This window comes from Phyllostomus discolor, chromosome 2 (assembly GCF_004126475.2).
Source record: "Phyllostomus discolor isolate MPI-MPIP mPhyDis1 chromosome 2, mPhyDis1.pri.v3, whole genome shotgun sequence".
NCBI classification, from domain to species: Eukaryota; Metazoa; Chordata; class Mammalia; order Chiroptera; family Phyllostomidae; genus Phyllostomus; species Phyllostomus discolor.
In genome coordinates this window covers 142,742,261-142,758,458 of record NC_040904.2, presented here as the reverse complement: position 1 = coordinate 142,758,458, position 16,198 = coordinate 142,742,261, and the positions used below count along the sequence as shown (strand labels likewise).

The 16,198-nt window shown below is 35.8% G+C and overlaps 1 protein-coding gene across 3 annotated transcripts in view; it reads left to right on the top strand.

Annotated features, from left to right (window-relative positions):
• NAV3 (neuron navigator 3) overlaps positions 1–16,198 on the top strand; it is a 556,838-nt gene that overhangs the window by 483,306 nt on the left and 57,334 nt on the right. For all 3 annotated transcript variants that reach the window (XM_036018646.1, XM_028532259.2, XM_036018644.1), the window contains 2 exons: positions 7,183–7,206; positions 9,844–9,921. In XM_036018646.1, the coding sequence (XP_035874539.1) occupies positions 7,183–7,206; positions 9,844–9,921 (102 nt within the window). The remainder of the gene's footprint in view (positions 1–7,182; positions 7,207–9,843; positions 9,922–16,198) is intronic.

The following is a 16,198-nucleotide window of genomic DNA, read 5'->3' as shown; positions in this document are numbered from 1 at the left end:
GATTAAAATTGCCAGTAGGTTCTATAATGGAAGAAATCAGTATTAGTGTTTAGATAAATCTACTGTGTTAAACAAATGGATAAAGAAGTGAGAGATGTGAAAATATACTAGAAAAATGCATAAGAGAAATACATTAAGAGTTAGTGTTCCTCCCAGTAGGCCAGCACCACTGCCTACCAGGAAGATGTATTCTGGCCAAAACCATTGCAACTGAAGACTCTGTGTAATGCGAAAAGATGCAACACCATTATAATCATATTTTAAATATGTACAAAAGCAACATTTGGATAAAACAGCCTTTATGAAGCCTAAGAAAGACTCAAGAATAAAAAGAACACAGGTTGAAAAAAACAAATGGCTAATTAGTATATACTAGAGTCCAATAGACCTTTCTGCGGTAATGGAACTGCTCTGTAACTGCTGTCTAATACCATAAGCACACGTGGTTATCAAGTATTTGAAGAGTGTCTGGTGTGACAGAGGAACTGAATTTTTTGTTTTAATTAATTTGAAATTAAATAAGCACATGTGCCAAGTAGCTACTATATTGGATATTGCAGGTTTATTGAGAACAGGAGGTATATTTTAAGATGCTAGCTATATGACAGATAGAGGTAGAGATAAATATGGTGAATACAGGGTGGGGCAAAGGGAGGTTTACAGTTGTTTGTATGGAAAATAATGCAATAATTAATATGGAATAACACAAGAGTAAACTCCATGTTTCATGTGCTTGCAAGTGCAAACCTACTTTTGCCTTACTCTGTATATATGTCAAAATAGTAAGGACAATTAGGAAACATAAATGAGAAGTATTGTTTTAAGAGTACAATATAAAAAAAGATGAAAATAAGGAGACTATCTATACATATTTATAGACCAACATTTAGGGATGAATTAGGCCCTGGTATTAAGTGTGAAAAGGATGGCTTAGGTGATAAAGACACATGAGAAGATGATACTATTAGGAAATTCATAAATTTAAATGGTTGTATTAGAAATGATATAAATTGTATAATTGAATTAACAAATAACTTATAATAAAACAATTCAAAAATGCATATTTGGAGGACTAATAGAGAGAAGAATTAAAGATGATAAAGTCTTCTGTCTCTGACTGCCCTTACCATGCACTGCGATTTAATTGTCAGTGATAAAATATCTGTGAAAGTCCTTTCCAATATGAAGTGAAAGGCAATTTATCGCTGTTCTTTATGCCTTCTTAAGAACTCTGGATAAAGATTCTATTGATTTCCATTCTTGTCTGACTATATCAGTAACTGTTGTGTGGCATCAGTTAAGTTGCTACATTTCCTTGAATTATACCTATAAAATAAAATTGGAAAACAACAGATTTATCCATGGTTTTTCTGAAATAACTAGAGATCAGGGATATTGCATACCATAAATTATAAAAAAAAAAATGTTAGTTGCATGGCTCTAGGAAGCACCATTCACATCTTAGTCTGTGTAACAGCATCTTTTTTCTGAAGCATGCAGTGCACAACTAACACAACTCTGTGGGATGTTCCTTCTTAAAATAATTCGTGTTTAGGGGGAAAGTGTTTCCTTTTGGGGAGAATGTTAGGCACTCTCTCTTCTTATTAGGTAAAATACTGCTCTTATTAAAACCATGGGTATAAACCATGTTTACTTTAACACTCACTCAATAATGCAATTTATGGAATTAGATATTTTGCTTAAAAATATTAAAGCAAACTAACAAATATGGTTTGTTGGAAAGAATATTTACCTGTAAAATCACCACTCTAACAGACTCCATTGGAAGAATTCTTTCTTCACATGTAGCTCTGTTAGAAACTCCACCAATTATGATTTGGTAAAATTTTTCCAATGCATTTGTTATAAGGTTGTGTGAATCACCTTCTAAAACCCTGAGCAGACAGAGTCAGGAGGTGGCATACTGGTTACAAACTACAGGCCCAGTCTGATCTGCCAAGTTTCTACCTTCAGGAAACTTAGAGTTTCTATGTTTGTTTTTTAATATAAATCAACACTGTGAAATCTGGGGCTTTTACCTAAAAATAAAAAGTTTTAAATTTCCTTTTCAAATAACCAGAATATCTAAAGACACTGAGATGAAATTCCTCCAAGTTTACAGTCCCCTGGCATCACCCCCTCGAGGTATTAGGACGTGCTTTCAGGGAGGTCCCAGTCTCCACCATCTCTTTTTTCCTTCCTGAAGCAGAGTTTGGGTGGTTATTGTTGTGCTGGGGATTTCTCACAGGGGAGAATACTGCCATTATCCACATGAAAAGTGAGAAAATACAAGATACTCTAGGGAGCTATGTGATGTTTTGTTAAGGACCCAGAACTCTTTTTACTCTTTATATGCCAAAACCTGTAATGCATTTACATATTTTATTCTTGCAATAGTTGTTTTTGATTGGATATGTATTAAAAATTTTATTTAACCTGGTTTGTACTTGGAATCCAATTTATGTTGGTTTGATAAAAGCAAGGGTCCTGTTTAGTTTATTTTAGATTTTTCTAGCATTTTTCCTAAACACAGCTGATATAAGGTAATTTTTAAGTTTGAATGGACAAATGGCCAATTAATAGCTTCAGAATAAAGCAAAATTGAATATATTTTTATCTGGGCAAGGCGTTTGGTAATGCTTCCCATCCTTCAGAATGTTGGGCTTGCTTTAAAACCACCATTTAGGGGCATTCTGAGGATGGTGGCCTAGGTAAATGCTGTAATCACCTCCACATAACCACACCAAAATTACAACCGAACTACTGAACAACCATTATTTGCAACCACCAAAAGTGAAGCTGAATGGAAGTCCTACAACTATGGAATTAAAGAAGGGATCACATCTGGACTGGTAGGAGTGGCAGAGACACAGAACAGGTTGGACCCACACCCAGATGTGATAGATAAAAATTAGGAGGGATTTCTCAGGAGCAAGGGATCCCAGCCCCATACCAGGCCCTCCAGTCAGGGCTCCCATGCCAGGGATAAGTCTCCATAACTTCTGGCTGTAAAAACCAGTGGAGGTTGAGGTTGTGGAAGACAGAAACTGCTGGAGTCTTAGGCAGTTCCACTTAAAGGGCCAGCACATGGACTTACTCAGGCACACTCCCTCTGAGCTCCAGCACAGGGGCAATGGATTGAAAGGTACCAGAGATATACAGGGAAGAACTGAAGTGTTCGTGATCAGGGCATGAGATGGGGGACAGCTTTCTCCCAGACAGAGTGCTGGCAGAGGCCATTATTCCTTTGATAAGCCCTCCCCCACACAGAACCAACAGGCAGGAGCCATCTGAGTCTCCACCAACCTGCCTACACTGTTTGCCCCGCTCCAGTGATTCCCTGAGACTCTGCCCCAACCTATTTTGGGCCCACCAAGCTGTTTCCAGTGGCTTCTTTATAGGAATGGCTTGTCAAACCTCTAGTTTCAGACTTTCCTAATTCTCTCATACAAGTAGCATCTGGCCTCATTAAGTCCCATACCTCTCACTAAGTGTCCCCAGGCCCAGCAATGGCAGCAACTGGCCTTGGTTCACAGTTTGGCCATGCTTGAGCTCCACCAAGCCCAGCACAAGTAGCAGCCACCTGCAGATCACTTTATAGCTTAGGCTGGGTGGTCCTGGACAGAACACATGCAGTGGCTGACCTTGGCCTGTGCCTCCTGGGAAGCTCCACAGCCTGTACACTCAGTGAACAGCTTCAGATCATTTCAGAGCACCATCAACAAACCACCCCACAAGTGATAAAATTTCAAAGGGCAGACTCAGTAGGCACCAGAGCCCTACTGAAATAAGTACAGTTCTATTTACAGCATCCTGCACAGCTGATCTTCCACGGAGGGCAGAGGTTGGTGATCAGTGGTCACAGCTAGTCCTTGCAGCTGATTGGCCTGGGTAAGTCCCTCCCATTGACCTGCCAACAGCAATCAAAGCTCAACTACAAAAGGAGGGTATACATAGTCCACACGGTGGGTGTACCTCAAGTACCCAGCTTGGGTAATAGGGGAGGCTGTGCCACTGGAACCAACAGGACACCTACCACATCAGGCCATGCTATAAAGATAGCCAAGGGAGCTCTACCTAATACATAGAAATAAACACAGGGAGGCTACCAAAATGGGGAGCCAAAGAAACATGGCCCAAATAAATAAGAGAACAAAACTCGAGAAAAAAAGAACTAAACAAAATGAAGATAAACAATCTACTAGATGCATAGTTCAAAACACTGGTATAAGGATGCACAATGAACTTAGTGATAACTTCAACAACATAAAAATGGACATGGAAACCATAAAAGAGAACCATTCAGAAATGAAAAATACACTAATTGACATCAGGACAATTTACCAGAAATCAACAATAGAGTGGGTAAAGCTGAAAATCAAACTAGCAATTTGAAATATAAGGAAGCAAAAAACAACCAATCAGAACAACAAGAAGAAAAAAAGAATTCAGAAAAATGATGGTAATGTGTGGAGCCTCTGGGACAACTTCAAGTGTACCAACATTTATATCATGGGAGTGCCAGAAGAAGAGAGAGAACAAGAAATTGAAAACCTATTTGAAAAAATAATGACAAAAAACTTCCCTAACTAGGTGAAGGAAATAGCCATACAAGCCTAGGAAGTGCAGAGTCTACAAGATGAACCCAAAGAAGCCCACACGAACATATGATAATTAAAATGCTGAAGGTTAATGACAGCGAGAATCTTAAAAGCAGCAAGAGAAAAGCAGCTGGTTACCTACAGGGGAGCTCCCATAAAACTGTCAGCTGATTTCTCAAAAGAAACTTTGCAGGCTAGAAGGGAATGGCAAAAAATATTCAAAGTCATGAAAAGCAGGGACCTACAGCCAAGATTGCTCTACCCAGCAAAGCTATCATTTAGAATTGAAGGGCAGATAAAGAGCTTCTCAGACAAGACGAAGCTAAAGGAGTTCATTACCACCAAACCGGTCATATATGAAATGTTAAAGGGTCTTCTTTAAGAAGAAGATCAAAACTGAACAATAAAATGGCAATATATACATATCTATCAATAATCTAATTAAAAAAAAACAAAATAAATGAACAAGCAAAACAGAAATAGAATCACAGATACAGAGAACATTTTGATGGCTGCCGATTGGGAAAAGGGTTGGGGGATGGGCAAAAGAGGTGAAGGGATTAAGAAGTACAAATTGGTGGTTACAGAATAGTTATGGGGATATGAAGTACAACATATGATATATAGTAGCCAAAAAATATATATGCATGATCCATGATCATGAACAATAGTGTGGGTATTACCTGAGTCTGGGTGGAGGGGATGAAAGGGGAAAAATTGAAAGAACTTAATAGCACAAAGAATAAAATATAATTTAAATGAACAAAAATTCATTTAATATGGCAAGTAATCACATATCATGCTTAACCTACTGAAAAAATATATCAGTATTCTGGTTCATTTCTTCAACTTGATAGTAATACCTACCCTCTGTTAACAACCAAGTGTAGGAAAGAAGGCAAATATTAAAGAAAAAGATAATTCTGAAAAATCAGCAACAAGAAAAGTCATTATATGCAGTATGTAGAGAATTAATATGTGATCATTATAATTATAACTAGTATAAGTAACTTATCGAGGGCATTTTTAATTTAAAAAACTGACTATTTCTTGACCAAAAGAAATAGTTCACTAAAGATAGAATACATTGCTTGTTTTAAACACACAAATTATTTTTAAATATCAGTTTTCTATAATCATAGCAAGCCTAGAAGCAGGATTTGGACAGAATAAACTGGCAAAAATGATGCAAATTACTAGAGAAACCAAATATTGTAGTTAATTCTGTCATGTCTTATAGCAAACAACCTGAAGCTTTCTCTTGATTTTATGAAATTTTCATTTTGAAATTTCTTCCCTACTTATGATTCAAAAACCAAACTTTATATGAAACCTTGAAATTATTAAAATTAAAATGGTTTTACTTACAAATCTAAAGTCAAGATGTAAAATATTCAAGCTTTATGTTAACATTTGTTTTTAAAAGAATTTTCTTATAAAGGATATTAGGATTGTACTTCTTAAACTCTTTTACTTAAACACTATATTACCAACTGTGCATTATTTTTAAGAGCAGAGACAATGTAGGAAAGACAAAACTCAAGAGATGCATACACAAAAAAAATATTTCAGTGTTTAAAAATACTTTATTTTATGTCTTCTGGAGGAAAAGACTATATATAAAAAGGTGGTTTAGGTATATCTGCATCAGTTAAACAGGCCATATGCCAAAAAAGAGAAGAAATTGTTTTTCAGCTTTGGATCTACTCAAAGCAGTGAGCAGACTTACATTGTTCACCAATACTATACACTCTCCAGCTTTCTTGAGAATGGCGGAGCTTCCCAAATGTCATGGTGCACACAATTCATTCCCTGGCATTTTGCAGCCCAGCACCTGGAAGAAAAACAGAGCGAGGAATCTTCTGCGCCTGATGCCAAAACACCCTGCGCTTTCGGCAGCCCTCATTCGTATAATCCCCGTGAACCGAAGGTGTTCTCAGCCACTTTGATCCCCACCGTGACCCTAGACATTTTCGTGTGTTTCTGACTTGCAGCCATGTACACTTAATTAATAATCACTAGGAAAACTAAAAGAAAATAGAAACTGAAAACCTGACTTCTGTGGTCATAAGTAGAGGTCAATATTTTCCCTCCAACCTTCCCAGGCATTCTGTGTGATCTGTAAATCACAGAATAAACTTCTGACTCTTAAAGCTTAGGTGAAAATCCCTATAATTTCACAGAATGTGTTTCCTACAATTGGAATTTAAAAAACCCAATATTCTTTTCCTGTACCTATCTTTTTTTAAGAGTATAATTTTAAAACTAATTTGGTTTTGGTCTGGACCTTACAGTGAATACTATCTCTTACTTCTACCATTTGCTTTTAAGGCATTCTATATATCCATGAATCAAATAACCTATATTTAAAAATGCTACATGGTTTATATAACTTATATAAAAAATATTCCTTTGCAATTCTACAGGCTCCTGTTTATGCTGTTAATTTAATATTACGCATTTTACTATATTCTCGTTAGATCATAACATTTTAAATACACAGTATAACTGTTTCATGCATATATACTTGTCAAATGAGTTGACATTATTTATAATATATTTTGTATTTTCTCTTTTACAGGCCGAAGAAAAGGCTCATTCAGAGGTAAAAAGCTTGTAGCATTTTTATATTTGACCACTGTAGTGTACATTTATGGTGAAATAAGTTTTTCTCCCACTAGAGGGCTCTGTGTTATAGGCCTATAATCCCCCAGTACTGTGGCTACAAATATCCAAAATCGTTGATAACAGGTCTTGAATACTTCCTCTTGAAAGAAAATGAAAGGCAGTTTATAGAAGCAAACTCTCCTCTCACATTGTAAATTACAGTCTTAGCTCATGAACTGTCTAATAGCAAGCACTCATAAAATCTTTGGCAGATGAATGAGTGTGTGGTCTTTTTTACTAGAATCTCTTTCCCCACTTCCTGTTGAAACTACCTGCATAGGATTAAGGAAACTATTGAATCTTGGGCACCAGACCTTCACAACACAAGCCACTGAACATCCCAGCCCATCTCTTTGGTGCCAGGACTTGCCTGCCTCTAATCACCACTTTATGCCATGTGGTATATTGCTCTAATCACACATGCACTTCAGAAACACATGCTTCCTTGCAATAACGTATAAATCAGAATTCAACCTGGAGAAAATATTCTTTCTCTTTCTTTTTGTATAAGAGTTGTCCTATCCAAGGAGAGCAGAAGGGCTTTAATTAGGCCTTTATTCAAGGTACAGTAATGACTATTTGATTGGTTTACACTGAGGCAATCAGACCACAGAGAAAAATGTCCTGGCAAGAGTCTCTACAAAGGAACTCTTTTCTTTGATGTCATATTTTATTAGCTTTTAATGTAAAATTTGTGATGTACTTCAAAATATTGAAAAAGTATTGATTATACCAATATGACCTTTGTAATTGCTAGATCAAGAAGTGATTATGTTTTTTTATATTTATTTATTTTTAGAGAGGGGAGGGAGAGAGAAAGAGAGAGAGAGAGAAACATCAATGTGCAGTTTCTGGGGGTCATGGCCTGCAACCCAGGCATGTGCCCTGACTGGGAATCGAACCTGTGACACTTTGGTTCGCAGCCTGCGCTCAATTCACTGAGCTACGCCAGCCAGGACTGATTATGGTTTTTTAAAAACCTGTTTTATTTTCACTGTATGGACATAGCAAGGCTTCTAACATTGATCATAATATAGCTTCTGAAGGCTACAAATGCCACATCTACTTGTCTCACTGGTAGTTATGAGCTCCCCTCTCCTCATTCATGCCCCATGATGGGTCATGGTTTTTCAAAAATAGTTTTCAGTTCTTTAAGTTTTCCTGTACTATATTTAAAGGAAGTAGGATGTGCAATACAGACTATTAATTTGAGAAAGCCTCTTTGAATTTGGTTTAAAAATAAAATGGATTTTCTGGTTTCTGAGAATATTTGTGGTCCTCATCACAGGATTGCAACTCAGAAGCTAATTGGGGCTGGGATGTATCTCTTTTTTAAAAAACAGAAGTGAAAAGGAATTGCATTTGCTGACATTGTAAAAATGTCCTATATCTTTGCTTCCAGCTTCCAGCTCACTCCTCTCTTAGTCTCTCTATATTGACCACTGTTTCTTCTCCAGAAAAATCTAATGTGAAGGAAAAAGAAAAAAAAAAGACAAGTAATGAACTGGGGCGAGAATGCTCTTTCAAACTGAGATAATATTCTAAAAGTCCAAATACAACAAAAGGAAACTTGTTTTTAAAGAAATGAGAATCATCAAAGTAGAATGTTTGGCATCTCAGTAACTAAAATTCCTGAAGACCAGAAGTATACTTGTCAACTTATAAATGTTTTGCCTTGACTAATTGCTTTATATTCCATGGCAACATGAGACATGCAGATTGAGGTGTGAAAGTGCTTGAACTAAAATTTTAAGTATAGTGTCACATACTCATATTTTTCTGATTCAGTTTTTATTCAAGTTAGAACTTAACTAAAAAGGAAAACATTTTAGCATATTTATTATGTTGTTTTATCTTGTTATTTGCACATCATTACTGATTTCCCCCCTTATTTTTAAACTACGGATAATCTATAAAGTATTTCTGCTCTGAGCTAATAGGAACTCACGGGATAAAGGGCATTATAATCAATATTTGGGAAGGCTTCTCGGAGTGTTAGTCATTAAAACTCCAGCCAGTAACATTATTTGCAAATGTGGACTCATTCAGTGTTGAGTCAGTGCCAGTTCTCAGCGCCTGCAGGGTATTTCACAGCTCCGAGAAGTTGCCAGCTTACAGAAAATTAAAATCAACAAGCAAAAGCACTGATAGAACAATAACACAGAGTACTTTTCACTCCAAAGACCAAGAGAAAATATGTATATGTATATTTAATTTTTAAAAAGAAAAGATTTTACTACCTGAGTTTCATTACCGAAAATTTCTGTGAAGAATGAATAAAAAGTACACTGATTATTGAGACGGGCAGGGATGGCAAATGGGCAAGTAAGCACACCTTCGCTGGCAGACTGGAGCCCCGGCATCCAGCACAGGTGCTTCGCCCCTCTCTTACCGGGGCATCTGACTGTTATACTGTGCAGCCCGTATTCACATTTTTTTAATTTTCAGAAAGTGGTGCTGATACAGGGTGGGTGGAAGGGCTGACTGTAATATTTGCTTTGCGTTCTTGGGTTGAATTTTAGTTTTAAGTCAAAATCTACTAGCATGTTGAATTGATTTTTTTAATTACATTCAGCAAATTCATAAATTGCGGAGAGAGCTGGTCGCATCACAGGAGAAAGTGGCTACCCTCACATCTCAGCTTTCAGCAAATGTAAGTCACTTCTGATTTGTTTTGATACACTAAAACAAATTTTTATATAGTAAATGGGATAATTTCAGTAACAGACTTACAAAATTTAAATGTCAAAAATTATACAGACTTAAGTCACTACATAGTGGGACTCACATAACAGTAAGCTTTCCTGTACACTGGCTAATAAAATGTAAAACCAAATTGATAAGGAATCATAATGTGGTTAAAATTGCTTTTTGTTTCTTGTAAAAGATTGAAAATATTAACAACAGCTACAGGGGTTATTTCTTTTATTACTTATTTTCATCACTCCCCATAGGTAAGACTTTCTCAAGCCACAATGCTACTAGGGATTGATAGTGATTAACTTTGGAAAATAAAAAAATTCAAGTGCCCTGCCTCCTTCAGTGCAATTTATTAGACAATTAATTAAGCATCCAATTAATTCTAAAAAACTAAGTTAGCTCTAAATTTAGGTATCTTAGCTATACTTGAAATGAGATCTATTTCTCTCAGCCACCTTGGCAGCCTTCTCATTGTTTAAGCAGCTGAGAACAACAATGATGGCAGTGATGACCATCAGTTATATCAGCATTCACTGGAATTCTTTCGATGTGCCAGGGAGTGCACAGTGTAGCATAATAAAGAACACGTGGCACTGCGCCCAGTCCTCAGGAACAACGGTGCTAGAAACAGCAGTGAGGGGTAAGCAAGCCCCTGCTGTTTTGCCGTATGTCCTGCCACCTTCGCTCAGCGTTAATCTGCTCGGATCCACTGTGCGGCTTTGGGCTTGTTGCCTGCCTCACCTGTCTGTGCCTGCCATTGAGTTTTTCCATCTCCCACACAAAGCTTGACATAGCAGCACTGGGCAGGTGTAGGCCTCCTAGGAGTGACATGAATAAGTGAGATTTTAAGATGAAAATTGTGGTATAATAAAACTTTCACAGTGTATAAGTAAGTCGTTTCATTCACAATGTATTCATTTTAGCATTGTATTTGAATTGATTTTATCTTTTTGACTTTGGGAGAATCTAATTAATTTTGGATTGACTATATTTATTTATTTTTTTATAGGTAATGTTAGGGAGTCTTAAAAATAAAAGGCCTTAGGGAATTGTTTAGGCAACATTGGAAGAGAACAGTATTATATAACCTATATTTTTTGTTTAAGTCTAATTCTTAAATAGTTCAAAAGCAATTATGAATTTTATATGATAGGCTAGCTGTATAGTAGTAGAAAACACTCCCATCAAGGTTCCTGGATTTGTATCCAGAGGACATACTGCAACGCAAATGCCAAAACACTCTGGGTCGTGTTTACCTGTGACCAGGAAGGCTCCATGAGAGACCCCATGCATTGGGTATTCAAGATTCTTACAGATGTCTTGAATGATTACTCAGGGTCTCATTTTGCTTTGTAAATGTCTCTTATATAGACTTATATATTCAGATATTGCAATAATAAGTGGCTGCCACACATAATGGAGTTTGGGCTTTTACACAGTAATTTTTAAGCTATTTGCATTTAAAAAGTAATACATGCTTATTATATCAAAAAGAAAAACAAACTAAAAAGAGTTTAATAAAAAAGGCATTATTTGTTTTCCCTCTGACACTTCATTCCTGTTCATGGTTATTGGTTTCTTGTGTTTTTTTTTTTTCACATTTTCATTTTATATACCCATGTGTATACACACACACACACACAAACAATACACACTTGCAAAAGCTGAAAATGACAAAAGATGAAAATGAAATTTTCATGTAATGAATATACATATGCATTATCCCCTACTCTTTTACAAAGAAGTTTATTAACATTTGCTATAAAACTAGTATTTCAGTAGCTGAGAACTTGTATGAATGGATGCATAGGTAAATGTTTATAAAATAATTTTTATGTCAATTCTATTTTGAACACTTTAATAGTATGATTACAATGACAAAGAATGGAGTCTTGCATAGTTATGTCCATTTGTAGTTTTAAGGCTATAATCTCCTTTACACATTCAGAAATTTGAATCAGTCACAAGTCACCTATTAACTACAAATCATGTTGAACTTTAACATTTGGTTTATAATGTCACTTTAGATTCCATAGACCATAATGAGTCAAAAGGGCTTAGTTAATACTTGATTTGTTCTGAATTCTAAAAACTACTACATTTAAATTTCATTCAAGAGTGTGTTTTACTTCATCGCCCCTCACTTAATATCTGGTGTTGTAAATAATATGTACATATATTTTTAACATACATGCACAGAAATGAAAGTAATCACAAAACAGAATAAAATTATTTCTGTATTGAATTTCTTCAACATAAGTCAAAAAAGCTTTTTAAATCTTGTGTAATTCCTATTAGGAGGTAGAAATAAGCCTTTTATTTATTAATTTATTTAGACTACAAGTAAATTTTTTACCTTTTGTTTATATATGATCAATACAATGAGTAATTACTCCTTTGGCTGTATAGAAAATAGCAACTGTTATTATTTATTTAGTAGTCATTTGAAATATATAGCTATTCAGTTTTACTCAATATATGAGAATAATTCTATCATGACTTCAGTGATTTTCCTTAATTTGGGACATGTTTTCTAATTGAAGTGTTGTATCACGTGTTAGGACCTGGCTTGATTATATTTATATGGACTTCACACATAATAAGCTGTGTTTTAACATTTAAACTTGAAACTTACATGCTTCTCTACTAAAATGCTTTTTTACCCCTTTGTTAAAAGGGGCAGTGGTAAGGCAGAAAAGTATCCAGTGAGCTCACTTCTCCTTTGACTGGCAGAGCCTAGCATTCAGTAGAATGAGCACTCAGCCCTCCCGCCCACTTGAGAAGTTCTCTGAACAGAGCTGCATAAAGCTCTGGGAAGGCTCTTTGTAAAGCAGTTTCTACCAGGATGTCTTTAGAAAGGAAAGCGAGTATGTTGGCAAGCACTATTGCCTGGCCTTCCCTGAATCAGTACCCCACAAAAGAACAGAAAGAAAACAGGAGCCCCAGAAGCAAAGGCACCTGCGAATGTGAGGTCACGTCACGCAGTCAGCCAGGTGTCCTCTCGCCTCTCGTCTACCCCTTCATGCAGCCAAGTCAGGTGGGATGCATTTGTTTGTATTGTAACATGTTCTCTTTGTACACCTCAGCCCTCAGATAATTTGGAAATAAGCACTAAGGCTGGTTATTATTACCATTTTTCAAAGACATCACTGAATGGACTTATTTTTTGCCTTTCAGCATATAAATCTTTTAAACAAAAATCTCTTAGGTATTATTTCCTTTTCGGATTATGTCCTATTTTATTTGCTCTGTTTAATATTTTAGATACTCTATTTACGCCTCCTTTCCTATGTCTCCTTTAAGAGAAAACTAGTCTGCACATGTTGACCACGGCAGGGCCGATTGTATGCAATAAAAAATGTGAAGCCTTATTTGTGATAGTTTCAGAGTCATTTTCATTCATCTAACTATTGATTTTCAAAAGTAAAGTCATATCTATCTATACATTCATCCTTATATTAATCTATGTGTAGAGTACCTTTTTTATTTGGGTGATATGCTGTCACTGAATTCTAAATGAACAAATGCAAGGCAGATGTTTGCCATAATGCTATTTCATGTCATCATTCAGTAGCAGATGATTCTCTTTACATGTCTACTCAGATTATGTTGTGTGATTTCAAAACTAAAGATAGTATGTGTTAATACCTTCCCTAAACTACTATTCAGTCTTGTCTAATTTATTTACCTTGACATACTCCACCAAACACAAGTTGGGACTGTTCATCATTGTACTGATAAAATTTTGCTCTGGCTTAAAAATTATGCAAATATTAAAAGAAAATCCTGAACCAGGTAAACTATATTAACAGCCCTCCTAAAAATCCACAACTTTTTAAAAAGTCATCATTTTACAAAGTTTTTTTCAGACAAGATATATTGCCCTATAGTTTAATCAGTTTTATTTTCCATTTTCTCTCCATTAAAGTGAAAAAAAAAAATCCCTGGTAGATATTGTTTCCCTTATTTGCTTCTTGTACTCCCAGCCCATTAATCCAATTGGTGGGAAATTTAACCTTTCATTATCTTCATACTAACAAAGTTGATCTGATAAACTAAGCCAAAACAATGTAAATTTAAAGCAATATTCTACTAATGTACTTTTCACATATTATTTCATTGACAACAGTGTGACTCAAATTAAAATGTTCTTTTGTAACTGGTTTTCTTATGAATAATTAATGAAGAGCAATTTTCCCAAAACTGAAAACTGGCATTCCAATGGTGAATATTTTATACTTACTCAGAGCTACAAAATATAAGCAATATATTTGTACAGCATATTCTTCACAGTCCAGCTTTCTTTGTCATATTTTAACCCCTGTTGAACTGGTAAAATATGTGCAAAGGTGAAGGAATTTCCCCTGTGTTTATATACACAAGGGCTCACAGTCCAGCAACTAAAACTTACAATTCTTTGGAAGAATTAAAACTTTCAATATTAAGTAGAACCTTGCATTTCTTTTAGTAAATGCTAACAAAGGTATTCTGCCAAAATTTTCAGTATTTTAAAATAAAGCAAGCAATTTTAGTTTTACAGTGTAGTAAGCTATTGTAGGACCATAGTGTGATTATTTCTGATAGTCTAAACTGAAATCGGTACCAGTTGTTATCATGGGCAAATAGAATGCCACAGAGCACTCTCACCCCTGCATGCAGCACACGGATGAGTCTGAGAAGCACAACATTGAGGAAAAGAGAGCAGTCATGCAAAAATCCTGCCTTTGGATTCCACTTGAATGTTTCAAAATAGAGCTAAAACATAGTCTTTAGGGATTATAAGATTATGTGGTAAAGCTATAAAGAGAAGTGAGAAATAATTATGACAGATGTTACAACAGTGGCTATCTTCAGAGAGAGGAAAGGGGGCAGTATTGGGAGAGGGGCAAGAGAGGACTTCTAGGGTCTCCACGTGTCCCATTTCTTGACTGGGCTGGTAGTGCATCAACATTCATAATGTGATAAACTAGTGACCTATACATTTTCATTTTGTCCACTTTTACATGTATTTTTACAATTAAACATATGTTACATATAGAAGAAAGTGGGGCATGATCTTAACATTAATTTTGGGGTACTAAGTCTAATTAATGATGTTTCTTGTCATTGAAAACATTTTAATCTATAAGATAATATTTCTTTTTTAAAAGTCTTATTTGTCCTGTTAAATCTGCTAACAAACTTCCAAATATACTTTTCATGATATGTGTGTATGTAGGTGTGTTGAGGGGGAGAGAGAGAGAAAGAGGAAGAAGAAGAGAGAGAAGGGTCAGGTGGAAAGAGGGAGGAGGGAGTGGAAAAAGAATAAAGAGTTGTACTGCTAGACTGAAGATTAATTGACTTATTCTCTACAAATTATCTTTCTCTATGTTACAGTGACAGGAAAAGAAAGGCAGCCCAGGATAAATTTAGAGCTTGGAACAAAGACGCCTTTGTGTCATGATGCTAATGGAAGGCACTTGTACATTCTCACTGTTACCAATAATGGAATAAACTTCTAGCCATTACTAATACTGGAACAAGCTTGTAGTGCCCCACTTCTTAGCACTCCAGTGATCCATTTGATAATAGGTACTTTAGCCTTTTAGCTCTGCTAGAGTTACTTACTAGGTGAGGTGTTTTGAGTCCTCCCACTCCCTTCCCTCAAAAAATTAATCTTTGGCCAAAGATTGCTGAACTTTTCCCCACATAGTTTATTATAGATGTAGGTTGTATCCTTTTAAGAGTCCAGTAAAATCGATCAGTTTGAGATGACATGCCTGGAGTTCCACCTCAGCCACCGTGTGAGCTTGCAGCACCTCCTCATGCTTCACCGTTGATGGTCAAGCTGCTCCAAAATGGCATGTTAATAAAAACTGGCCTGTTTCAGAGTTATAGGATTGTCAAATATTTAATCAGAAGATTTATGGTTATCGACTTCAACAGGTATAATTCTCTGAGATTTAAAATAAAACCACAAAGTCATAAAAGCTTAATGTTACATAAAATATGACTAATTATTTTTTCTAGCTGGCCTACTGACACATTGTTAGTTGAAGCGGATAATGTAGAAATAAAAGCCCTTTTATTGAGAAGAGTTTGGAAAGTGAAGATCACTCTTTTCAGTTCAGTTCTTTGTCAGTAGAAGAAGGAAAGATAATGTTATAGCTGTCCACAGATGTCTGACACTTGAAGGAGAGTATCCTTATAATCAGGGAGCTAACAGTATCTTCAAAGGTCATCATGCAGGT